Source organism: Polypterus senegalus, chromosome 11, assembly GCF_016835505.1.
Source record: "Polypterus senegalus isolate Bchr_013 chromosome 11, ASM1683550v1, whole genome shotgun sequence".
Lineage (NCBI taxonomy): Eukaryota > Metazoa > Chordata > Cladistia > Polypteriformes > Polypteridae > Polypterus > Polypterus senegalus.
Window position 1 is genome coordinate 15,813,294 of NC_053164.1, and position 27,624 is coordinate 15,840,917.

At 40.3% G+C, this 27,624-nt stretch overlaps 1 protein-coding gene across 1 annotated transcript in view; it reads left to right on the forward strand.

Moving 5' to 3' along the window:
- si:ch1073-429i10.1 (delta(14)-sterol reductase TM7SF2) overlaps window positions 1-27,093 on the forward strand; it is a 68,648-nt gene extending 41,555 nt beyond the window's left edge. Inside the window, exons 9-12 of the mRNA XM_039768078.1 lie at window positions 201-369; window positions 13,532-13,612; window positions 15,531-15,653; window positions 26,912-27,093. Coding sequence (XP_039624012.1) covers window positions 201-369; window positions 13,532-13,612; window positions 15,531-15,653; window positions 26,912-27,072 — 534 coding nt within the window. The 3' untranslated portion in view covers window positions 27,073-27,093. The remainder of the gene's footprint in view (window positions 1-200; window positions 370-13,531; window positions 13,613-15,530; window positions 15,654-26,911) is intronic.
- Window positions 27,094-27,624: the final 531 nt, after the last annotated feature.

Here is a 27,624-nt window from a genome sequence, read left to right on the forward strand (position 1 = left end):
TGTCACCCTAATTAGTGCCCAATTGCAATGCGTGTAATTACTAAGAAAGGCCACTGTAATTACTGTGTCACCCAGAACAACACAAAGGAGGTGAATGCTGTCCGCGTGAAGTCTAAATCTTCCGCCAGTTACCAGGTTTTTATTTTGCTGTGGCAAAATGACTTAATTGTATGTGTCTCTCCTTCTCTGTTCCCCCGTAGGAGTCCATTCTGTTCACAAAGGAGTACACTGAAGATGGGATTGGCTTCACAATGACACTCGGGGAGTTCCTGTGGATTCCGTTCTTCTCCACACTGCAGGCTTACTACCTCCTTCACCGGCCTTTCCAGCTGTGCTACTGGGCAGTCCCTCCAATCCTGCTGCTGTACTGTGAGTGTCCTTGATATTCCCCACCAAGCTTAATAACCTTAAGACACTGTTTGAAGTGAGAAGCTATGAGGAAACCAACTATGTCATTTTACATACATATGTTCAATTTTCATTTTTGCTGTTAGGTGTAGGGTGTGATTCAGTGGGGTGTGTGGAGACACAGTGCCAGACCACAGACAGACTACAGTGCTGAATGTCTTCCTCTGTGGTTACCCTTTGGGACAATTGGGTTCAAAAGCTTCAGCAACTACCAGCTATCATCAAAAATGGCGGTTACTGGGGACTCTCTTTCCTGGAGATCTTGGTACAGGATCTTGGTTTTCCCCATTGTGAACACTGGATTGCACTCTTGGGTCAACCCGTCACTTAAAATGACCCAAAGACACCACACCATCAGGTTACAAAGATAAAGTTTAAGGTGGTGCATTTCAATGTCTCTATCTTTTATGAAGGACTAGCTGTCCCCTGGGCGTCACGGTGGCGCAGTGGTAGCGCTGCTGCCTCGCAGTTAGGAGACCTGGGTCCTCCCTGCGTGGAGTTTGCATGTTCTCCCAGTTTCTGCGTGGGTTTCCTCCCACAGTCCAAAGACATGCAGGTTAGGTGGATTGGCGATTCTAAATTGGCCCTAGTGTGTGCTTGGTGTGTTTGTGTGTGTCCTGCGGAGGGTTGGCACCCTGCCCGAGATTGGTTCCTGCCTTGTGCCCTGTGTTGGCTGGGATTGGCTCCAGCAGACCAACGTGACCCTGTGTTCGGATTCAGCGGGTTGGAAAATGGATGGATAGCTGATGCAGCTCTGCCCATGTAGTAGTGAAACAGGAAAAACTTTAAAAATCTGGCCAAGCAGAACGTAGGTCAAATTGTATTCAGCTCTGACAGGAGAGCAACCCCCATGTGGGGAGAAAAGAACGTGGCCATGAGCAGGTACCCTCTATAACACACGTACCTGTGATCTCTCTCTCAAAAAAGTCAAACGTTACTAGATGATAATGTCTGCTAAACAAGCAGGTATCGCTAGCTAAGCGGAGGCAAGATGCACTCCAATACATGGTGAGAGGTAGAGCAACTCGAACAGAGGCTGGTGCGTGAGTGAGGCTTGGCTCCCCACTCCTGAGGTCCCACTTCCTTCAGCCTGCAGCCTTTCTCTGGGATTCACGTGAATAAATCACTACCACAAGCAAACTCTGATACTTAGCGCGATGAGAGAAGTCACAAAATCAACCGGAATGTTTAAGCAAATTATACAATAAAACATGATTTAAATCCGTTAAGCAGTTCTCTCTTGAAAAGCAGACAGACATACAGACAGACGATGGATTTTATACATATGTATAGATCCATCCATCCATTATCCAACCCGCTATATCCTAACTACAGGGTCGTGGATGTCTGCTGGAGCCAATCCCAGACAACACAGGGTGTAAGGCAGGAAACAAACCCCGTGCAGGGCGCACATACACACACACACACACACACCAAGCACACACTAGGGATAATTTAAGATCGCCAATGCACCTAAACTGCATGTCTTTGGACTGTGGGAGGAAGCATATGTATAGATAATAATTCAAATAAAAACAAAAAAAAAAATGCAGTGCACTCCGCATCAGTGATGTGAATGGAACTGATCTGAAACGTGATGCTGTGGGGCTACCTGCATTACTCAGCTGCTACTGTATAAAAGTGAAGGTAAATTGAGTAGTGTGAACAAGATTGTATTCCTTATTTTCCTCCTCTGAAAAAAAATTTAAAAACCTAAACAAATTCATTTAAGTGAGTTTAGTGATTGAAAAAATCAGATGCAATGCCAATTTAGTGTTGGTTTCACTACACATTAGCCTCAGCCTGTAGTGTGGGACTGTTCTGTAGAAAGAGAGTAGAAATGGCACAGCCATCTGAGTACAGGAGTACAATTATCATTTTAGTCACTTTAGTCTGAAAAGAACAGCTGGCTAGTATTTAGCCCAGGCAATGTGAGAGCCAACTGTCCCACTTAGAACATTAGAAAAATTGAGACAATTACAGGCCATTCCGCCCAATAAAGCTCGCCGGTTCTAATTATTAATTCTCCTAAAATAACATCAAGTTGAGTTTTGAAGGCCCCTAAACTTCTACTGTCTACCACACTACCTCATTACATTGTCCATGTGTCTGTGGTTCTGTGAATGTAGAAAAACATCCTAACGTTTTACGTTAAATGTCCCCTTAAGAAGTTTCCAGCTGTGTCCCCGTGTTCTTGATAAACTCATTTTAAAGTCACCGTCTCGATCCACTTAATTCCCTTCATAATTCAGAACACTTCAATCATGTTTCCTCTTAATCTTCTTACAACTGGAAAGTTGCAAACCTGACTCCGTTTAAGAAGGGACACAAAATGATTACAGACCAATTAGTTTTACTTCTGTACTATGCAAAATTATGGAAACTATAAAAAGAAAGAAATTAGAAAATTATCTAAATGAAAATAACATCTATACTAATAAAAGGCAAAGCCCTCACTCACTCACTCACTCACTCACTCACTCACTCATCACTAATTCTCCAACTTCCCGTGTAGGTAGAAGGCTGAAATTTGGCAGGCTCATTCCTTACAGCTTACTTACAAAAGTTGGGCAGGTTTCATTTCGAAATTCTACGCCTAATGGTCATAACTGGAAGGTATTTTTCTCCATTAACTGTAATGGAGTTGAGCTGGAAGGGCGGAGTTTCGTGTGACATCATCACGCCTCCCACGTAATCACGTGAACTGATTGTCAACGCAGTGCGTAGAAAACCAGGAAGACCTGCAAAAAGCGCTTAAGAAAACATGCATTATATAATTGAGAACAGCGAAAAACAATAAGAAGCGAGCGAGTGACATATACTACCATATTCATGAGTGTTGCTGCCTCGGAAAGAAAGCAAGGTGTAAACCTAAACTTTAAACTAAGTTCATAGACAGGCTACCGCTGGCGTTTCACATGCCCACAGGTAATCGGGATACAAGTTTAATGAGAGGACGAGGATATAAACGAGTTTTGATCACTTTATAACTAAGTTAAAATTGTAGGTGAAGGGGTGTGCTTATGCAAATTCCGAGACTGTGTTTGTGGGGGATTGACAGTTAAGGCGGGTGGGGGAGTCACGTCATCATCTCCCCTCCCATTCATCTAATTTCGGTCTGAGCTGAGCTCTGCAGCTAACGCCGTCTTCCGAAGCAACACGTCAGACTGCCACCAAATACTCACAGAAAAATCCACAAGTTAATACACACGCTGTCTCTATAGAGTTTCTCCACACTGAATCCTCCAGACACTACTTACAAAAGGTCACATTGACAATCGTGTTACGTTATTTTTAAAATCTGTCCTTTTCTTAGCACAAGCACAGCTGAGAAGCTTCGATGCATGTGCTCCATAACGCGTTAAAAAATAATGCATTTAATCACACTTTGCATTACAAGCAAAGGGAGCTTTTGTCAATGCATGATTTCCTGGTACTGTACACCGATTACATTGATCAGCGCATCCCGATTCATTTTATCCTCGCACCACCTTAGTTTGAGAAGAAGTCTGAAAAAATATGAGGTTAACACAGAAAAACATCACCAATTCAAGCTTTATGAATAATCGATTCGCCATCAATAATTGTTTTGGTAAAGCCATCCTCCTTCCATTTTATAATTTTTCCGCCAATAGCCATGATTAAATGAACGGTAAATAAAGTAAGAGCAAAGCGAGGGTGACTTATTTAGGCAGGCATATATATGACAGCAACACTCATGACAATGTCAATCATGTTACGTTATTATTAAAATGTTTCCTTTTCTTTTTCATTACTTCTTTAACACACTACTTCTCCGCTGCGAGACGCGGGGATTTTGCTATATATATAATATATGAATGACCTCCAAAGAGCGCTGAGACTTTTGATATCATGAACGTGTCTGCAAAAGGGTCTCCTGCCCAGCAAAAGTCGAGCAGCCAGCGCGTGCATAGCTGTGCCGCCTTTGAGACGCTGACTGCGCTTCTGCTTTAAGTCAAAGTGAGCACTTTTAATTTTTTTCATCCTCCCCCTGCGCTATAGCCCAGACAAGTGCAAACACGGGACCCCTTTTCTACACCACGGCAAAATAATATTAAGGCGATTCACACTTTCTTTTGCACGTATACGATTATGAGGTCCTCACCTCGGATTATGAAACACGCACACGAGTGGAGGACTGACAGTGCCATCACAGCCGATTAATGGCGGGGACGTCTCACCAGTCTACACAAGGCGATCATAACGTCAGCGAACACATCTCTCTATACTATATAAAAGAAAAAGGCAACTTTCCTTTCTTTACACCTTTTTTCCTTTTATCCCAAACCAAAGCCTTTCTCTCTTAACACTGCAGAGGACACAAAACTAATTTTCTTTAAATGCCGGTAAGGCACATTACCACAGGCACAAATTTGAACGTTCACATAGAAAATGTAATTTCTATACCACAGCCGTCGTGTAGCGCCTTTCAAAGGGATCTACTACCGAGAGATGATCCATATACATTTTAGCTGCTGTTAGTTACTTACCTGTTGTGTTACACAGTCTTTAAAATGTAGTTTACCTGAAACCACTCCAGTAGTGCTCAATGTACCTGTACTTCTTAAAACGTTAATGTTTTACTGTTTAATAACTTATAGACTATATTTTATTATTTTTCCCTTGCACTCAGTGACCAAAGCTATACACCTAGATAGGTATGTATATATATATATATATATATATATATATATATGTATATATATATATATATATATATGTGTGTATGTGTAGATATGTATATAGATATGTAGATATGTATGTGTATATATATGTATGTATGTGTGTGTGTGTGTGTGTGTATATATATATGACAGCAGCAATCCAAGCTGTGAGAAAACACTAAAAAGGAGGCGTGTCAGACGTTGTGGTACATTTTCTGATGCAGCTAGACGAAAAAAACTTTGTGACGCTGCCAAATACACAAAACAATTACTTTGACAATCATGTTACATTATTTTTAAAATGTTTCCTTTTCTTTTCATAACTTCTTTAACACATGACATCGCTAAGCGCTGGTATTTTGCTATATATATATATATATCACAGCGACACTCATAACAGTGACAAAACAATTACATTGACAATCATGTTACGTTATTTTCAAAATGTTTCCTTTTCTTTCTCTTTCCTTCTTTAACACACTACTTCTCCGCTGCCAAGCGCGGGTATATATATATATATATATATATAGATAGATAGATAGATAGAGATATATATATAGATAGATATGAAAACAACATATATATATAGATAGATAGATAGATATATATATATAGATAGATATGAAAACAACATATATATATATATATATAGATAGATAGATAGATAGATAGATAGATAGATAGATATGAGAACAACACTCATATCAATGACAAAACAATTACATTAACAATCAAGTTACGTTGTTTTTCAAATTTTTCCTTTTCTTTTTCGTACCTTCTTTAACACACTACTTCTCCGCTGCGAACCGCGGGTATTCTGCTATACTAAATAACAGCCAGCATGGGTTTATGAGAGGAAGGGCCTGCCAAACCAGTCTTTTTGATTTTTGTTTCCAGATTCAACCAGAATAGTTGGCAAAAACAAAGCATGTGACATCGTTCACTTCGACTTTCAAAAAGCCATCGACTCATTCATCCCATACCAAAGATGGATTCTGAAACGAGACACTGTAGACATCACAAAACTGACAGAACACCAAGGGTACAGAGATCTGAAAGGGATTTAGGGGTTTATGCTGACACAATATTTTCATTGACTAAGCAATGCACAGAAAAAATTAAAAAGGCAAATAAAATGTTAGGTTATATCATAAAAACTGTTGAACAAAGGGGTCTCGTCCGTTACGGGAGAAGGGCGTCTGAAACGGAGCTCCGTTGCAGCGGTTTTATTTTTTCTCTTATTTCTTATTATCCCGTGGTATCCTGTATTTACCTAACCAAAGGAGTTCCTACTACAGTATATAAACATGAGTAACAAGAAAGGGGGTCAAAAAGAAACAGAAAAGAAACCTAAAAATACACTCAAGTCTAAACAGGCATCAGGCCCAAGTGCAAGGTACGGCCTTTCAGAGACTGACCTGGAACAGGCAGGTGAAAGCACAGACTTCCCAGGACCCTGTTTCACTACATCATCTCCAGTCGAGAGCGAAAATGGGAGCGAAGGTGCAAGTGATGCAGGTCACGATAACTCACTGTTCCAGAAGATCACTTGAAATTAGAGATAACCTTGCAGTCCGCACATTCATCTACTCCTCACGGCTGTAACGGGGATTGTCACTCCACCCGCGGAGCACGAAAGCCGAAATGATTTGTCCGAACTGAAGGAAATGATCGCCATAAGTGAGCTCAAGAAAGACATTCAGAGAAATATGAAGAAAGAAATAAATGACTTGTTCAAGAAAAATGAGAAGACAAATGAGAAGCTGCGGTTGGAGCTGCAAGAGATGCGGCAGGAATATAAAGACTTGGGAAAATGTATATATAATCGTTTTGATGCAGTCTTTAAAGATATGCTGAGAAAAATTGAGGAACACAATCAGGAAAATGAGTCTAAACTGAGAGAAGTTGCTGATCAGCTGGAAGACGTTAAGCAGACATTCACGGCTCGAATTAAAACAGCAGGACATTTGGCATTTAACGCCAATGGAAAAGCTACAGCTGCGAATTCCGAATGCAAAAAATCTCGGAGACAGACTTGCGGCTCTGGAAGATGGATGCAGAAGGAATAATATTAGAATCGAAGGTCTACCTGAGAATCGCGAAAGTCCAAACCCAGTGAAACTCGTAGCTGAACTATTCTCAAAAATAATTGGAGAGGACTTTAAATCAGATACAGAGATAGCGGCAGCTTATTGCATACGGGAATCAAACACCTCTAAACCTAGGACTTTAATTGTCCGCGTCGAGAGATTACAATTCAAGCTTGATGTGACGGCACTTCTCAGACACAAACAAGAGATTATATTTGAAAATAACCACATTCGTATTTTCCCTGATTTCTCACCCTCAACAGCTGCTAAACGTGCAGCTTTTTACAACATTAAACAGCGGTTATGGAAAGCCGATATCAGATATGGCCTCTTGTATCCTGCCAAACTGAAAGTGGAGATTGAAGAGAAATATCACATGTACTCCTCCACGGAGGAAGCAGAAAAGGAATTAAGAAAGCTGATCCCGACGCTTTTTTGAAATATGATAGTGAGTCGCATCCTGTCATGGTATGGCAGAAAGATATCACCTGCTGTCTGATCCACTTGCAATGATACTGGTACCATAATTATACATCCTTTTTTCTTCTCGGCCACTTTTTGTTTATGTTGTAATTACAATTACACACGTATGGGTGGAAGAAATTAAAGTAGTTCTTTCTTTTTTTTTATTTTGGGTTTTAACTATTCTAAAGGAGACTGTTTAACATCATACCCTTGGTTTATTGTTATTGCTATTATTGCATTAGGGTTTACTATGCTTATCTAGGGCCACTTTTTAACACCATTCCCTGGTTTTACTGTCTTAATATTTCAAGACTGTTGAAGATTATATTTTATGCTTATAGTATTTAGACTTTATCGGCAATAGATATCTCTACTTTTTAATCCTCAAATGCCTCTGCGTGGGGGCTTGTTTTGCTTTGGACGTGCTCTGTCTCTAGGTATGTCAGAGGACTGGGACTTTGTGAAGTGGGGTCCAGCCTCATGTGGGGAGGCAAAATGGGGGGGGGTAATAAGGGGGGGAGAAAGAGAGCAAGCTATATCTAATCTATCCTTTTAATCCTTATAATTAGAACTTAACAACGTAACAATAGACTGCATGGCAATAACTCGTGGGAAAATTGGAAATTAAGGTTAAAGCTGTCTCACTTCCAGTCAAGACTACAAAATGACATCAAAAATTCAGAATCAATGTCTCCATGATGGGACAGTTAACTTTGTGAGTTGGAATTTTAAAGGCCTGAATCACGAATTAAAGAGAACAAAAGTATTCTCTCACCTAACAGGTCTAAACACTAAAATAGTATTTTTACAGGAGGCCCACTAAGCAAGGATCAGTTCCAGCTGCAAAAAGACTGGACTGGCCAAATGTTCCATTCCAGCTTTACAAAGAAAACTAGAGGTGTGGGAATTCTTATCCATAGAACTGTCTCATTTGTGGTATCAGATGTAGTATCTGATCCTGAAGGGAGATATGTGATTGTTATAGGCAACTTATTTAATTGTAAAGTGATTTTGATAAATGTTCATGCACCTAATGTGTATCATGGGGAATTCATGCAAAATGTATTTGTATCTGTTCCCAATGTGAACACTCATAAAATTATAATGGCTGGGGACTTTAATTGTGTTTTAAATTCACTCTTAGATAGGTCTCCTGTCACAGGGGGGGTGACATCTAACACTGCAAAGACAATTGCACAGTTTGTAACTGACCACAACTTATCAGACCCCTGGAGGTTTCTAAACCCAAACTCAAGAACATATTCCTTCTACTCACCAGTGCATCATTGCTACTCAAAAACTGATTATTTCTTTATAGATGATAATTTCTTGCTTACGATTAAATCTTGCAAGTACGATGCTATTGTTATTTCTGACCATGCCACTCTGATCTTGGAACTAAAATCATTAGGCCCCACACACTCATCCCGCACATGGCGTCTTAGGCCACTTCTATTAGCAGATGAGAACTGTACAGAATTTATATAAAAACAAATCAGTTTTTTTTCTAGAGACAAATACATCCTCAGAGGTCTCTGCAGGAATACTCTGGAAAACTCTAAAGGCCTTCTTAAGAGGACAGATTATTTAATATCTTTCCCACAGAAATAAATTCGAAACCAAGAAGGTATCAGAGCTAACCAGCGAAATTACTAGGATAGATGAAGAACATGCCAGGTGTCCAAGTGAGGCTCTTCACAGGAAAAGGCAGGCTTTGCATCCAGAGCTCAACCTCTTAACAACCAAAGAAACTGAACAACTCATTTTTAAATCAAGACATTATTACTATGAACACGGGGAGAAAGCTAATAAGCTTTTAGCTCAACAAATCCACAAGCAAGAAGTTCTCAATGCAATTCCAGCAATCACCAACACGAACTGAGATAAAATCACTGACCATAAAAATATAATCCACACATTAGAATTAGAACAATCTAGACGAGAACAGGCCATTCAGCCCAACAAAGCTCGCCAGTCCTATCCACTCGCTTCCTCCAAGAAAACATCAAGTCGAGTTTTGAAAGTCCCTAACGTTTAGGGACTATTATAAATCCTTATATTCTACTGAATTCAAAGAAGACAACACATAATCTAATGCATTTCTAGATACATTACAGATACCACAAATAGATACTTTTATTGCAGAGGAATTGGATAAACCTCTGGCGCTATAAGAATTACTAGATGCTATAAAGTCACTTCAGAGCGGGAAAGCAGCAGGCCCTGATGGCTGCCCTGTCGAATTTTATAAGAAATTCTTCACTCAGCTAGCTCCCCTCTTATTAGCAACATTTACAGAAGTTAGAGACAATCAAATTCTACCTCAAACTTTTCACCAAGCATTAATCACCGTCTTTCCTAAACAAAATTAAAACTTATTACAATGTGATTCATATAGACCAATTTCACTTCTGAATAATGATGTTAAGATACTCTCCAAGGTCCTAGCTAGAAGGATGGCGAAAGTGCTGCCTTCGGTAATATCACAAGATCAAACTGGATTTATTAAAGACCGACATTTAGCTTCTAATATCCGACGCCTGTTTAATGTAATATATTCACCTGCAAAGTCAAACACCCCGGAGATATTATTATCGTTGGATGCAGAAAAAACATTTGAGATGATTGAATGGAACTACTTTTTCACTACATATTACAAATTCGGGTTTGGCCCAAATATTTGTGCATGGATCAAACTACTGTATACCAATCCAGAAGCTTCAGTTTGTATTAACAACATTTGCTCAGACTACTTTAAACTAGAATGTGGTACCAGACAAGGATGCCCCTTGTCACCACTGCTATTTGCAATCGCCATTGAACCACTGGCAGTTCACTGTCAAAATTCTTATCAGATAAAGGGGATTTTCAGAGAAGGACTGGAACAGAAAATGTCTCTATATGCAGATGATACAGTTTTTGTATATATCAGACCCACAAAATACCGTGCCTGCAGTCCTAACAGCACTTACAGAATTTTCAAAGATTTCTGGCCTCAGAATTAATTTGAATAAATGTGTGCTCTTCCCAGGGAATTCTCAAGCATACAATATTAAATTGGACACCTTCCCTTGTATCATTGCAGATCAGTTTAAATACCTAGGGGTAAACATCACAAGTAAACATAAAGCTCTTAATCAACAAAATGTCACCCTCTGTATGGGAAAAATTAAGCAAGACTTGCATGGTCAACCCTCAATCTCACTCTAGCTGATGAATATCCTTCCTAAGCTTCTCTTTTTGTTTCAAAACATTCCAATATACATCAATAAATCATTCTTTAAGCAATTAGATTCAATAATATCCTCATTTATTTGGAACATAAAACATCCACGTATCCAAAAAGCGACCCTACAAAGACCTAAAACAGAAGGCGGCATGACTCTTCCTAACTTTCAGTTTTATTACTGTGCAGCAAACATACAAGCTATAAAAACGTGGACACAAATCGATGAACATATGCAGGCTTGGTCCGCAATAGAAATGAAAAACTGCAGTACTTTTCTCTATATTCCCCACTTTGTGCCCCAATAAATGCAAGTTATCGCCAATACACTAATAACTCAACTGTGCTTCACTCACTCAGAATATGGAACCAATGTAGAAAGCATTTTAAGATGGAGAATCTTTTATCTGTGGCACCTCTGCACGAGAACCACCTTTTTCAACCCTCGAAAACATATGCAGTTTTTAATGTCTGGAAAACATTTGGGATTAAATTGCTTAGAGATCTTTATATAGAAAACATCTTTGCATCCTATGAACAATTACATTCCAAATTTAATTTCCCAGCAACACATTTCTTTCACTATCTTCAAATTAGGAACTTTGTTAAACAGAACCTGCCCGGTTTTCCCCATCTCCCACCTTCCTCTATGCTGGAAAGCATTTCTGAAATATATAAAAATATTTGACAGTCCCTCCCTTTTAAAGATCCAAGAGGACAGAGGGAAAAGGATCTCTCACTCAACATATCAGAAACGGAGTGGAAGGTAGCAATGCAGAGAATTCATTCGAGCTCCATATGCACAAACCATACAATTATTCAACTCAAAATTATATATCGAGCACATCTGTCTTGCTTGAAATTGTCCAAAATGTTTCCAGGGCAAGATCCAACTTGTGAACGCTGCAATCAAGCTCCAACCTCACTGGGTCACATGTTTTGGGCCTGCACCAAATAAACATCATTCTGGACAAAATTTTTTAAGTGTCTTTCAGACAGCCTTGGGGTCACAATCCCTCCTGATCCACTAACAGCTGTGTTTGGTGTTCTCCCAGATGGACATAAAGTGGAGAAGGACAAACAAACTGTAGTTGCCTTTACTTCACTATTGGAATCCTAACTCTCCTCTTTTAAGTCAGTGAGTAACCGATGTTTTATATTATTTGAAATTGGAAAAAAATCTAATTTTCATTTAGAGGATCTGTGCAGAACTTTTTCAAGACCTGGCAGGATCTAATCAATAATATTTTAGAATAAGCTCTTAAAGCACTGAGGAAGTAGATTCTCTCCCCATTTCTTTTTCTTCTCCATATGTCTGTATCCACCTATTAAACTCATCAGGTTTTAATCTATTGGCCATGCTCTCTTTCTCTGATTTGTTTTAAATCCTATTTTTTTTTTTTTTGTAAAACTTGATCTATTTGTATGGAATGATTACAATAAAATCAGTAAAATTGATTGAAAAAACTGTTGAATTTAAGTCAAGGGGCATTATGCTCAGACTATTTAATGCACTAATGAGACCACATCTGGAGTACTGTGTGCAGTTCTGGTCACCACAGTACAAGAAAGACAAAGCAGAGGAGAGTAACCAAGTGCATCATGGGACTTAAGGACATGTTCTGCTATGACAGACTCAGACAATTAAACCAGAGAAGTCTTAGCAGAGGAGACTGCGTGGAGGTCTTATCCAGGTCTTCAAAATCCTCAAAGGCATTTGTAAAGGAGATCCAGCAACTTTATTTCAGTTTCATAGTGCATCACCTACTCGAGGACATCAGTGGTAATTAAGAGGAAGTGCATTTATTACTGAAGCCATTAAGCCTTTCTTTATGCAATGAGTTGTGGGACTCTGGAACAAACTACTGAGACATGGAATTGAAGCAGAAACCTTAACAATCTTTAAGAAGAATCAGGATGAGATATTGAGACAGCTTAGCTATAAGCTCAACAAACAGGCTTGATGGACTGAAAGGTCTCCTCTCATTTGTTACATTTCTTATGTTCAAATATCCAAAAAACAGATTCCAACAACCATCAGGTCAGAAAATGGGAAATAAACGTAAGTACAAAAACAACAGATACTAGTAAAAAATTAACCCAAAAGGTCAAAAACTCCATATTGTAGGAAAAAAATATTTAACCACTAACCAAGGTGAGCTCTAGGCAGTTGTTATCACAAAGGCATGAAATTAAGTAGCTAATCCTAGACTCCATTTTGTCATTTTTCATCCCTACTATCACGTGACTTCTGCATAAGAAGGGATTCAATGCCAAAGAACAAAATGGGAGGGAAAAAGGCAGTGGAAAGCAAGGAATGGGGTGAAGCCCACTTCTGACACTCTGAGGGTTAGAGTATGAATGGATGTAATGTGGCTTTAGAGAGAAGCTTTTGTCTAAATAATTATAAGGCATTTTAGTCTTGCTTTCATAGCCTCATTAAATAACTACATTTTGTAAAAAGTAGCCTTTTAGAATGTTAAAAAGATGTGATGAGAACTAGCTATTCGATCCAACACTTGTCCATCCTAAAAATAACAACAAGTTGAGATTAGAAGGTCCCTGAATTCCATCTCTCTACCACACTATCATGTGTTTGAAAACCTTGTAAAATTTGTGCTTAATCTCTGTATTGTAAATTCTCTTGATGTTCACAGTGGCTGGCTTTGCGATTTACTATCTGTCTGGAGAACAAAAAGATGGCTACAGGTTAAACCCCAAAGATCCAGCCTATTCACGTAAGTACTTGGATTTTTTATCCCCTCTTTGGATAAGGCGAGGGAGGAATAACCTCTCAATATCTGTTCATTTTCTAAACTGATTCATTCAATTTATTGACACCCGGGAAGCCAAATGAACAGGATTTAGGATTTGATGGCTCATGCACATCAGGGCATGTTACTGTACCGTGGAGAAGAATGGAGGTCCAGACAACATGAAAGGCCAAACACTCAACACACCCTTGGAAGAGCTAATTCTGAGCTCAAACAGTACAAACCTACAGTGCTGTGTCTTGGGGCCACTGTTTAGTGTTAATCACCTTATCCATCCAACCAACTCTCCATTTCTCTGACCCCATCCTCAATGGGATATCAGTCCATCACATGTTATTCATTAAACCAGATTGTGTTTGTTCATTATTATAACTTAGATGAAGATCAGACCATATTTTATGACAAATGTATACATTAATGCGGTTATTTCCAAAGGGGTCCCATTAGAATATCAGAACAACTAGGGTGCTTTGCCCCCTGCTCGCTTTGCTCGCCCACACCCTTTGGGACACGTTAAGGCACCAGCCACTTCGCGTCTCTGCAGCTCGTGTTGTGAAGAGGGGAGCTGAACGCGTGTTAAGGGGATGCAGACGGATCAGATGCTGGCTTGCTGCTCCTGCTGCCGAGCCATATGTTCTGCTTGTCGCTCTGTGCATCAATCATTTAAAAGCCCGTACAGAAGCTGTCCTTGCTTCGCTCACCCACCCCCTAAGGGAAGGGCTACACACCAGCCACTTCGCGTCTCTACCGCTCGCGTTGTGAAGAGGGGAGCTGAACGTCCGCTAAGGAGCTGCAGACGGATCAGATGCTGGCTTGCTGCTCCTGCTGCCGAGCCGTATGTTCTGCTTGTCGCACTGTGCGTCGATCATTTAAAAGCCTGTACAACAGCTGTCCTTCTGTATCACTGCCTTGTCTCGTAGGACGTCAAAGTTTCTTCCGAGAAGATTACGTCTTGACCCAAGATTTCTTTATTATAATAGAGAGATATACATGACAACAGGCCATTGCACCCAACAAAGTTCACCAATTCTATCCACTTCAGTTCTTCCAAAATAACATCAAGTGGAATTTTGAAGGTGCCTAAAGTCCTACTCTCTACCACCACACCACTTGGTCACTTATTCCAGTTCTCTGTGTAAACAAGACTTCCTAATGTTTGTGTGAAATTTACCCTTCACAAGTTTCCAACTGTGTCTCTGTGTTCTTGTTGAACTCATTTTAATGTCACAGTCTTGATCCACTGGACAAATTCCCTTCATAATTTTAAGCACTTCACTCATGTCTCATGTTGCTTAAACTGTAAAGGCTCAGCTCTTTTAATCTTTCCTTATAACTCATCCCCTGTAGCCCTGGAATCAGCCTAGTTGCTCTTCTCTGGACTTTTTCTAGTGCTGCTATGTCCATTTTTGTAGCTTGATGAAAACTGCATCCAGTACTCCAAATGAGGCCTCACCAGTATGTTATAAAGCTTCAGTATAACTTCTTTAGATATAATAAAATGCATTACTACAAATTTTTATGATGTGCCATCTGTTGGAATGTGCAATGCATATACCTCTATTACTGTATATGCCATTTGGTATGGGATTTGTAAAAGCAGTGTTATGTTTGTGAGGAGTCATCTGTTGGCATGATGAATGCAATGCATTTTATTACAACAAATGTTTTTGATGCACCTTCTGTTGGAATGATAGAGACGTATCAGCCAGATGGTCACACAGACATTTATCCTTTTAATATTGATTGATGATGTTGAGGTTGTATGTATTAGCTTCGTCAAATTAAATTCCATTGAGCTGGCATTGTTATTGTAATAAAGTAAAATAAAGCACGAATGATTGGATCTGAAACATAAAAATCACTTTCTTTCTTTCTTTTGCAGACCTTGAAACTATCGAGACAGGTACTGGGAAAAACCTGCTTGTGTCTGGGTGGTTTGGATGGCTGAGACACCCAAACTATCTTGGGGATATTATGATGCACTTGGCCTGGAGTTTGCCCTGCGGTAAGAGCTACCCTCCTGATTCAGGTGTCAGTCTTGCAGAAATAGTTTAAAAACATGAGAGGCAATCGATATAAAGTGTCCACCTTGAATACTGAGGTGGTCAATTTTAAAGTGCTAGATCAAATGAGGAATAAAACCTTTAAGAAATATCAAGAAGTTTTAGTCTAAAATATGAAAGTACTCTGAGGCCGGGTGCAGGAATGGCAGGTCGTGGACCAAATGAGACGTTGGGGCACCAACTGGGTCATCCCATTTAATTAAAATATTCCAACAAAAACACGCCTCTTGGCGTCACTGTAAGTGGCATCTCTGGCAAAACAACACAAGTATTCGGCTTTTGTGATGGTGTGGGTTGGCTCCACACTACTGGGCTGCTTCCAGGAGCTTCTTGAACCCCCGACCACCAATAATGTACATGAAGGATAAGCCAGCGGATGTGGACACTAACACAAAGCAAGGGGTAGGCTCATAAAGGTGCCAAAAGTGTTTTTATTAAAAACCATCAAAAAACAAATAGTGTCCAAAAATGTAGTGCAAATCTTCAATAAATAAACAAATAATCTCTAAAAAAATTATGAATTATGTGGAACACGGTTATCGAACTCCGGTCCTGGAGGGCCTCAGTGGCTGCAGGTTTTCATTCTAACCATCTTCTTCATTAGTGACCAGTTTTGCTGCTAATTAACTTCTTTTGCCTTCATTTTAATTAACTTGACTCAGGCCCATTTGTTGTCTCTTCCTTCCTTAATTAGCAACTAAACAATAATGAGACACAAAAACGAGTCACCACATGAGCAGCTCACCTGTGCCCATCACACAATATCTGAAAATAAAGAAAGGTGAAGGTCTCAGTAAGGATGATCTGCTCAGGTCACCAAAATATGTTCATGGTGTTTTTACAAAAAACAGAAAAATCAACAGTTTTGTAAATGTCTGCTGTGGCAGAATGAGAGCAGCAACAAGCCATGGAACTAAATAACGGGTTTAATTAACAGCAAGAATCAGCTTCTCCTTAAGAAACTGGTTGTAGTGAAATTGGTTGGAGTTTGAAATCCCAGTTTAGCTGGTCATCTGTTGGCTCATTTCATGTCTCTTTTCTGTTTGGCTGACATTTAATGAAGAAAACAAATCAATTCAGAGGTCTGAATCCTTAAAAACAAGGCTATTAAAATGAACAGAAAAGGAGTTAATTAGCAGTAAAAACAGGCCACCGATGAGGAAAAGGGTTAGAATGAAAACCTGCAGCCACTGTGGCCCACCAGGCCCGGAGTTTGACACCTCTGATGTGGAAGTTAAAAATCCATAAATAAATCTGAATAAAAGAGGTTAAAATCTCAGAGACACTTCAGTCCATAAAATCAACTCATGAGCCCCAGTGCTGTCTCCTAAAAGCCAACATCTCCTCAGCTTATTCTGTATGGGACAACTGGCAACTGAGGAGATGCCCAACTGACAGATACAGTCAATCATTCTATCCAGGCTCAGGTCCCATTGCTGTATCTTCGACAACCATGGAGCACCATGCCAATCTGCATACATCTCCCACCACCTGTCCCATGGCATGTTTGGCCACTCCTACAACCTGGTGATCGATCAATAGGAGCACCCTCTCTTTGGCTCCTCACCCTGAAGCTCCAGTCCTGACCACCATCTCGTATGGACTCTCACTTTCTCTCTCCTGTCTCTCTTCCAATTTTCTTCCTCTTCTGTAAACCTCTGTTCTTCTTTTCTCCTCAGGCTGGCCAGTCTATGTTCTTCCTTTTTCCCCCATGCCAGCTCTTCCTTATATGCCTCCATGGGCATAGCATCTCAATCATGAATCATAGGAAGCCGATGAAGCAACTGACACAGACTGCACCCTCACGTGCAGGTGCGTCTGGCTCTAAAGATCCTCACCAACCTCCCACATCAGCGTGAGCACACACACCCACAGAGATTGAGTCGGCCACTCAACTATCTATTTATGTAAAAATTGGCCACCATTTTCTGAGCTGTGGAACCACTATATCAAAGCTCTTTGCTGCAGAAAATGGGTTGATCACTTTGCTGCTTCAGTGTTTTTAGATCTTTTTGTCAGATGTTTCCATGGTATACTGAAGTAGAATTACAATCATTTCATAAGTTTCAAAGGCTTTTATTGACAATTACATTAGGTTTATGCACAGAGTCAATATTTGCAGTGTTGGTCCTTGTTTTTCGAGACCACTGCAATTCGCCCTGGAATACTGTCAATCAACTTCTGGGCCCAATCCTGACTGACAGCAGCCCATTCTTACATAATCAATGCTTGGAGTTTGTCAGAATTGGTGGGTTTTTGTTTGTCCACCCGCCTCTTGAGGATTGACCACAAGTTCTCAATGGGATTCAGGTCTGGGGAGTTTCCTGGCCATGGACCTAAAATTTCAATGTTTTCTTCCCCGAGCCACTTAGTTCTCACTTTTGCCTTATGCCCTGGTGCTCCCTCCTGCTGGAAAAGGCATTGCTGTTCACCAAACTGTTCTTGGATGGCTGGGAGACTTTGCAGTCCTGGAGCTTTCTGGACTTTCTTGGGCACCCTGAAGCCTTCTTCATAACAGCAGTGGAAATGGTTTTTATGTGATTAACTTCCTTTTAATGGCAAAGAGGGACTTTGAAATTAATTGCAATTCATCTGATCTCTCTTCATAAAATTCTGGAGTAGATGCAAATTGCCGTTATAAAAACTGAGGCAGCAAACTTTTGGCCACAGCTGTACATTCTTCTTTTTCTTCTTCTTTTGGCTGCTCCCGTTAGGGATTGTCACAGCGGAGTATCTTCTTCCATATCTTCCTGTCCTCCCCATCTTGCTCAGTTACACCCGTCACCTGCATGTCCTCTCTTAGCACATCCATAAACCCTCTCTTAGGCCTTCCTCTTTTCCTTTTTCCTGGCAGCTCTATCCTTAACATCCTTCTCCCAATATACCCAGTATCTCTCCTCTGCACTTGTCCAAACCAACGCAATCTCGCCTCTCTGACTTTGTCTCCCAACCGTCCAACCTGAGCTGACTCTCTAATGTCCTCATTTCTAATCCTATCCATCCTCGTTACACCCAATGCAAATCTTAGCATCTTTAATTCTGCCACCTCCAGCTCTGTCTCCTGTGTCACCGTCTCCAGCCCATATAACTTAGCTGGTCTCACTACCGTACTGCAGACCTTCACTTTCACTCTTGCTGAAACCCGTCTGTCACAAATCACTCCTGACACTCTTCTCCACCCATTCCACCCTTCCTGCACTCTCTTTTTCACCTCTCATCCACACTTCCCATTACTCTATACTGTTGATCCCAAGTATTTAAACTCATCCACCTTCGCCAACTCTACTCCCTCATCCTCATCATTCCACTGACTTCCCTCTCATTCACACACACGTATTCTGTCTTGTTCCTACTGACCTACCACGACTGTACATTAATCATACCAAAACTAATGCTGAATTCCATTGGAAGTGGGAAGTCAGAATTTCCATAATTCCTAGCCAGAATTTTGAACTGGAAGTCTCCCTTAAGTCAGGGTAGGTCTGTCAAATCCAAGTTTGTCTGACTTTACATCATGACTTCAATCTAAAATGGTGACTAACACTAGGAACTTGAAAAGCTGTTCTATTATATTGTTTATCAGCACTTCTGTTTGTGTCTCATCAGATCATACATACTGCACTGTCCAACTTCTAGCCATAGACATGTTGCTCCAGTGCTTGGATGTGCAAAATAGCGTGTTGTTTCCAACTCCTATGTATTCTGATAGAGCAAGCATGTTTTAATTGGGAAAATGGTTCAAGGGATTAAAGAGTAAGTAGGCAAGAATCAGAGAGAGAAGGTCCGATATTTTAGTAAAATTTACTTATTCAATTATAGCAACATTCAAATACTTATTCAATTATAGCAACATGCAAATACATATAATGCAGTGACAATAGACATACAGAAACAAGATTATGCTTACAGTAATATCAAAAGACCCAGAGCCATCATCCTAGACCAGTAGACTGAGGGAGCCCACTTGTCAGTCTCGTCAGAGGATCAACTCGTGAGCCTGGTCCAATACCGGGCTGTGTGCACGTTCCCCACGGTTGAACTTCCAAAGAAACTGAGGGCGGAACCTTCCCTTATATGCTAATTGAGTGTCCTTGCCCAAAAGCGGCTTACGTGCAAGCAGTGTATACAGAAGTGATCAGTTTCAGCACACACCCTTCCACGGGATGCAGTGTTGTTTTTCCTCTACTTGGCCTTGACCGAGACGGTGCCTAGTACCAGAAGACACACAATAATAAGCGTTGCATGCAATGAAGCCCCTCGAAGTGAAAAACAACTCCTTACATAGCCTTGGCTGTATCTTTAGAACATTCCTGGCAGCTTTCGAAAAACAAATCCTTGCAGCTGGTTTTGCACTGAAGCGACCAACACCCATCTGCACTCTTTATTCCCTCCTCCCGTCATAGAGAAAATTACCTTCCATTACAAAGCATAACAAAGGTTTTCCTGGATCCGTCCATATTGGTTTACCTAATGTTTTACTGGAATGTGATTAGCTTGGGTGTGACGTCACTCCCAGCTCTGCCTTCTGTGACAGATAGGGGCACTGTTGTCCCCTTCAACCCTCAGACAATGCGTCAGACACCAGGTAAAAGTCCAAATAATTAATTTATTTGTATAATAAAGTGCACAAAGCCCCTTCACCTCCACTATACTTTCAATAATCACAATAATAACAATAATCAATCCTCCACACCTCTCAGCAGCTCAGTCACCCTTCCTCCCAACTCGGCTCACTGCTGGGATCTCCCACAGTCCTTTTAAAGCCCTTGACCCGGAAGTGTTTCTGTTCCTAAAGTCCATGTGACTTTATAACTCTTCTGGGTCGGGTGAAAACTCCTTTTCTTCAGTATGTCATTCTTTCCATCCCGTCAACTGGGAAGTACTTCTGGGCTTTAAGGAAAATAGAAGTCCCTGGGCCTCCCTGCAGCGTTGCCCTGGCGGTTCCCATGTTATCCAGCAGGGTTGTGAAGAAAGACTCCAATGTCCATGATGCCCTGCTGGAATTCGGGCCACCTCCATGTTGCAGGGAGGGCTCCATCTGGCAGCTTGGAGGTATTGGCCGGGATAAGCTACTGGCCATATACCACACTTCTGACTTCCAAGGTAAATGGAATGCAGCATAAAAGTAATCAGATGACCGATCGGCGTGAAAAAGTTGGGGCAGCAGATATCAAGAGTTGGGGTAAGAAGCGTTCTCTGTCTAAACATTTCATCAGTGTGGACTGTGGAGTGATAAACTGAAACTGTGAAAAGTATGTTTTAAGTTCACCCTGAAACAGTTTGCTCTTATATTAAGTTGTCTAAAGTTGTTTTCTTTTTTCACATGTTGAAATAGCCTCTTCAGTTACATTTTCGAGGTGTGGGTTGTTAGTGGTTTTAACTAAATACTGAACAGAGTGAAACATTTGCTAGCGTTACCGAGCTTGGTTTCTTTGTCGCTTTTTATTCATACCCTCTGGGAAAACCAGATAATATCCTTCGTTTGAGAAGGAAGGGAAAGAAATCATCCTTTACATTGGCACCCATTCAATAAAGTGGTGGATCCCCTACCTTATCAACACCCCCATTCAGCTTTTTTAGTGCTGGTTGTTGAAATGTCAGAGATGTTTATTTGTAAATTTTGAGGTGTTTGTTTATTATTCTCACTATAACAGATGAAAATAAACAAGTGAGATGGGAACATTTTCATTTTTCCTTTAGTTGCATAATAAATCTGCACACTAATATTTGCCTAATAATTGTGCGCACATATGTATTCCCCTGATGATGTTCACACTCACATTTCCGTTGTGAAACATTCAGGTTTCAGGTTTATTAACATTTTGGAGTGACTGATAACACTGTGTTTGTTCCATATTAAAATTAATCCTCAAAAATACAACTTGCCTAATAATTGTGCACACAGTGTAATTAAATGACCAATTAGCATCAAAAGGAGGGTCAAGGGGTGTCAACAGTTGGGCTAAAGGGTGTTTCAATCACCAGTGTGTTCAAAAAAAATCAATCAATCAATCAATGACCAACATAGCCACCCTTCTTTCCAATAACAGTCATAAGCCTTTCCATTCATGGAGTCTGTCAGTTTCTTGATCTGTTGACGATCAGCTTTTTGTGGAGCAGTGACTACAGCCTCCCAGACACTCTTCAGAGAGGTGTATTGTTTTTCTCCCCCGTAAATCTAGCGTTTAAGAAGTGCCCACAAGTTCTCGATAGGGTTTAGGTCAGATGAGGAAGGGGGGCCATGTCATTATTCCTTCATCTTTAAGGCCTTTACTGGCTGGCCGCGCAGTGGAGAACTTCGATGCAAGTGATGGAGCATTGGCCTGCATAAAAATCGTGGTCTTTTTCCTGTATCACTGTTTGAAGAAAGTGTCTTCGAAAAACTGGCAGTAGGTTTGGGAGTTGATTTTGAGTTCATCTTCAATGCAAAAAGGTCCAACTAGCTCATCTTTAAAAATACCAGCTCATACCAGTACCCCACCTCCACGTTGGAGTGGAGCTCTGTGCCCATTACTGATCCACAGGTCCCTCCATCTGGTCCATCAAGAGTCACTCTCATCTCATCGGTCCATAAAACCTTTGAAAAAAATCTGTCTTCAGATATTTCTTGGCCCAGTTTTGACATTTCAACTTATGTTTCTTGTTCAGTGGTGGTTGGGTTTCAGCCCTCCTTACCTTGGCCATGTCTTTGAGCACTGAACACCTTGTACTTCTGGGCACTCCAGGTAGGTTGCAGCTCTGGAATATGAAAGTACTGGAGGATAATGGGTTCCTGGTAGCTTCACGTTTGATTCTTCTCAAATCTTTGGCAGCTAATTTGCGTCTTTTGTTCTCAGCACGTTTCTTGCGACCCTGTTGACTATTTGCAACAAAATGTTTGATGGTTCTGTGATCACACACCAATATCTTAGCAATTCCAAAAGTGCTGCATCCCTCTGAAAGACTTTTACAATTTTTGACTTTTCAGAGTCAGTTAAATCTCTTTTTTGGCCCATTTTGCCAGAGGAAAGCTAGCTGCCTAATAATTCTGCACACCTTGATATCGGGTGTTGATCTCCTTAGGCCACACCCTCCCTCATTACACAAATACACATCACCTGACGTGCTTAAATCCAATAAGCATTCAAGTTAATACAGCTTGGAGTTGGAATATACGCATAAAAATGATGATATGGTCAAAATACTCACTTGCCTAATAATTGTGCACACAGTGTACAGTTAGTTTTGGCACAAAAAAGTGTGCCATCGAATCAAAATGCAGTGCACTCGAAGCAGCCATTACGCAGAATGCAATAATAAGACACGCGATCAATGGACATGAATTTAAATGCAATATTTAAAAATGACACAAAAATTGCATGTCACAGTAAACAACAATGTTTTTAATTATGACACGAAAAAAACTGTGCCAAAATGAAATGCACCACATGCACATGCATAACATTTCAAGTTAGTTTAAACATTGGATTGCATTTAATTTTAGCACATAGAATCTTCCATAATTGAAGAGCTGGTATCCCATACAGAGTTAATTCCTCCTTTGTTTCTGACCCTGCCAAAATAAGCTTTAGCCCCATTAACTTATATTGATTCCACGACTGCATGGGAAGGTGTTTTGCGGAAAGGTTAAAGGAGTTGAACGTTTTCAGTTTAAGCAATAAGAGATTTAGAGGTGACATGAGTGAAGTGTTCAAAATTATGAAGGGAATTAGTCCAGTGGATCGAGACGGTGACTTTAAAATGAGTTCTTCAAGAACATGGGGGCACAGTTGGAAACTACTTAAGGGCAAATTTCACACAAACATTAGGACGTTTTTCCTTACACAGATAATCACAGACACATGCAGTAAGTGACTGAGTAGTGTAGCAGATAGTAGGACTTTAGGGACCTTTAAAACTCAACTTGATGTTTTTTTAGAAGAATAAAGTGAATAGGATTGATAAGCTTTGCTGGTCTGAATGACCTGGTCTTGTCTAAATCTTTCTAATGTTCTAATGTTGTTATTTTGGAAATATATTACTTCAAAACAATAATGTTTTTAAACCCTTAATTCTCAAAAACTGAATGTAATAGAGCAAGACGAGAACAGGCCATCTTCACTTCAATCATGTCAACTGTTAATCTTCTTTTGCTTAAACTGTAAAGGTTCTGCTCTTTTAATCGTTCCTCATCACTCATCCCCTGTAGCCCTGAATCAGCCTTTTCTGGAACTTTTCTAGTGCTGTTATGTCCTTTTTGTAGCCTGGAGACCCGAACAGCAGACAGGACTCCAAATGAGGCCTTGCCAGTGTTTTATAAAGTAAAGCAGAACCTCCTGTGACTTGTACTCCACACATCAGGACGCTATATAACCTGACATTCTGTTAGCCTTCTTAATGGCTTCTGAACACTGTCTGGCAGATGATCGTGTTGAGTCCACTACAACTCCTAAATCCTTCTCGTAAGGTTGACTTTTGATTTTCAGTCTGCCCACTGTGTTTTCAAACCTAAGCTCATAACACAGTCATTTGTGGTTAGGTCAGGAGCACAGGGAGGGTGCAGCACCGGTTTAAATTAGGAGTTTTGTGAAGCAGCCTGTGCAACCTGTGCAGTGTGAGTGTAGGAATTATCATGAAGCAAAAGGAAGATGGCCGATGGCTTTCTTTATCACTTTTTCCTGATTTCACTGAACCACCAAAGCAAATTATTGTAAATATTGGCTGAATTTTGTGAGGCATATAATCAGAATGGAAGACATGCTTGACATTAAAAATTGTATACAATATCTTTTTGGCAATAGCTTGGAAATTTTGTACTTATTTGGTGTTGAGGAATCACCCAGCAGCATTTGTTTTGATTACTGCTTGGATTCTGGATCATAGAAGCCAAAGCCAATCTCAATACCCAGAAAATCAATTCTGTCTGTTGTCAAGCCTAAACAAAATCCTAAATTCACAGTCATAACCAGGAAAATATTAAGCTAAACACTCCCACAAGCTCTCAGAGGATCTACTTGCAATCTCAAATAACCTTTACATCATCACGACATCACAAACCAAGCACTTCCCATATGTTTTCCTGGAAATATTGTGGCAACCACCTCAAAAACATGGCAGTGCCCATAAAATCAAAATGGCGCCAGAGGAAGTCACAGATATTTTTAGCCATTGGGAAACAAAACCAAAGAAAGAAAATAACATCAAATTGAATCCAGCATCCCAGAAAACCATAATAAATGAAAAGAACTTCCAGGGAATCCTCTCCAGAAATGAATACAAAATTAAAAAAACAACTCATTCACAACAGGTTTTATCAAAGTTTTTCCTAATAACAATGTAATACCTTCTAATTCTCCTTGGAATATTAGATGCAGTGATCATTAATTTCAGGAGTCTACATTCTGGGCACTCAGCGTAAACTACCTGACTCATTTTTAATTAATTGTGAAGAAAAGGATTCAACTCACACACAACTAATCCCTATGGTGTCTGCTGTCTCATGCACTATTACACTTCAGTTCTCCATTACAGCATTTTTAAACCATTTTCTTCTGTCATTTATAAAGAAGATAAGCCAAAGACTGGTCAGCCTTTAAGAAATGTGCTGCCATGACTGTTAAAATGAATTTTGTTTTCTTGTTATTTTCTCTTTTGTTATTTTTGTAATTAACCCCAATTCCCAGATCAAGAGTTTAATTTACGCTTTGTCTTGTTTTATTTCTTCGTCTCTTCTCCTTTAACCCAAGAATCAGCAATAACCTGAGAGCCATGAACGTAAGAGTACCTTAGTGCAAAGTCATCAAAAACTGCAGCAAAAAGTATGTACAATCAATCAATCAATCAATCAACATTTATTTATAAATATATATATATATATATATAAATATATAGGGTCTGGCAACCTTCAGCTTGTGTAACATGGGGGAAACAATGAATCCATCCATCCATTTTCCAAACCGCCGAATCCAAACACAGGGTCACGGGGGTCTGCTGGAGCCAATCCCAGGGCACAAGGCAGGAATCCAATCCCGGGCAGGGTGCCAACCCACCGCAGGACACACACAAACACACCCGGGCCAATTTAGAATCACCAATCCACCTAATCTGCATGTCTTTGGACTGTGGGAGGAAACCGGAGCGCCCAGAGGAAACCCACACAGACACGGGGAGAACATGCAAACTCCACGCAGGGAGGACCCAGGAAGCGAACCCAGGTCTCCTAACTGTGAGGCAGCAGCGCTACCCCTGCGCCACCGTGACACCCAACAAAGAATCTTTATAAATAAAAATATTTACTACAAAAATAATCTGAAAACAAGAAAGCTTGAATGAGCATAAAAGGCACAGAAGGAGTTTATGAATTAGGCAAACAAGTCTCAATACAATATCCAAAAGAATGGTCAAAGGAGGAGAGAAAAAAAAGGTCACAAAATCCACAACCTGCAAAGGCACAGTAATAAGTACCAGAACTCACCAGCACCTCTAAGCGCATTCAATGAACCGCAAGGGACTGCTGCTTGCTTCAGCTGATGGAGCCAACCCACAAAATACAAGGAACATAGTAGCACATTTCTGGACACAGAAATTGAATATGCACAAAATGAATAAAATACACAGAATAATGCAAATAATTAATATAAGTAACAATATAAACATAAACAAAAAAAATTAAAAAGACAAAAAAAGGGAATTTAAACACCATACCCAGCTGAAATATAACAGTGCCATAGCTAACTTGCTGTGACGTTAGCCTGATTGTGCAGTTTTTGTTCCTTTTGTGTTTCCATTTGTTGTAGGTTTGTAGTTTTTGATACTTTTTGGTTTGGATAATTTGGAAATCTAAAATTTTTTGATAAGAAATTTGGATATGTGGCTTTTTTCTCACTTCAGTTACTTGTATTTTTTGTCCTATTTTTGTGATTTTTTTCTATGTCTTTTAATTCAGCATATTGTATTTTAATTTTTGAATATTTTGGATATTTTTCATTTGGATTTTGTCTCTTATTTATATTCATTTAGAAGTTCATAACTTAATATTGGACAAGGTGGTTTTGGTAGTTTTGGAAAAACTGTAAATAAATTTTACTTTATAACTCAATACTCTTCCCCTTCTGCGTGAACATTTCTTAAAATACTTTAAGGTAAATACTAACTTCTGATTTATACAACATTTAAATACATACCTCATGATTGTTTTGGTTTTTTGTTTTTTTTTTTGCAGGATTTTCTAGTTGGATTCCTTATTTTTCTTTTATAAGTTGCCTAAACATCCTGAGACAACGGGCTGAGGAGACTGAGAAAGAGTGCGCGGAAAAGTATGGATTGGCTTGGAAGGAATATTGCCGCCGTGTCAAATACAAGTTATTCCCTTATGTATACTAAAACCTGTGCTTGTTTGGAATTAAAAACAATGTTTCTTATTTTGATGATTATTTCTTCAATACTAAATTGTATTCATTTTCTCTGCACTTTATCTCACTGTGACTCCTCACTGTAGTTAAAGCAATCTTGTTTACACCTACTATTGATTATGGGGCATATTTGTGTACACACACAAGGAAGAGGGTCAATGACCACCCTGGATCACGTGGGGGCTGCCTTCCTGGTTGCTTTGGGGGCCACGGGTAGAGGGCTTGGAAGCCCAACCCTGTAGGGACCCGTGGTCACCGCCAGGGGGCGCCCCAATGCCTTTGGGACCCTGGACCTCAGCACTTCCGCCACACCAGGAAGTGCTGGGGGGAAGAAGAAGAGGGACACCCGGAGAGCTTCCGGGAGAACAGCCGGCATTTCCGCCACACTGGGGCGTGCCCAGGGAGGAATGCCGGGACACACCTGGAGCTCGTCCGGGATGATATAAAAGGGGCCGTCTCCCTTCATTCGAGGCTGGAGTCGGGTGGAGGCAGGACAAGGCAGGAGAGAGAGTGGAGGCAGCCC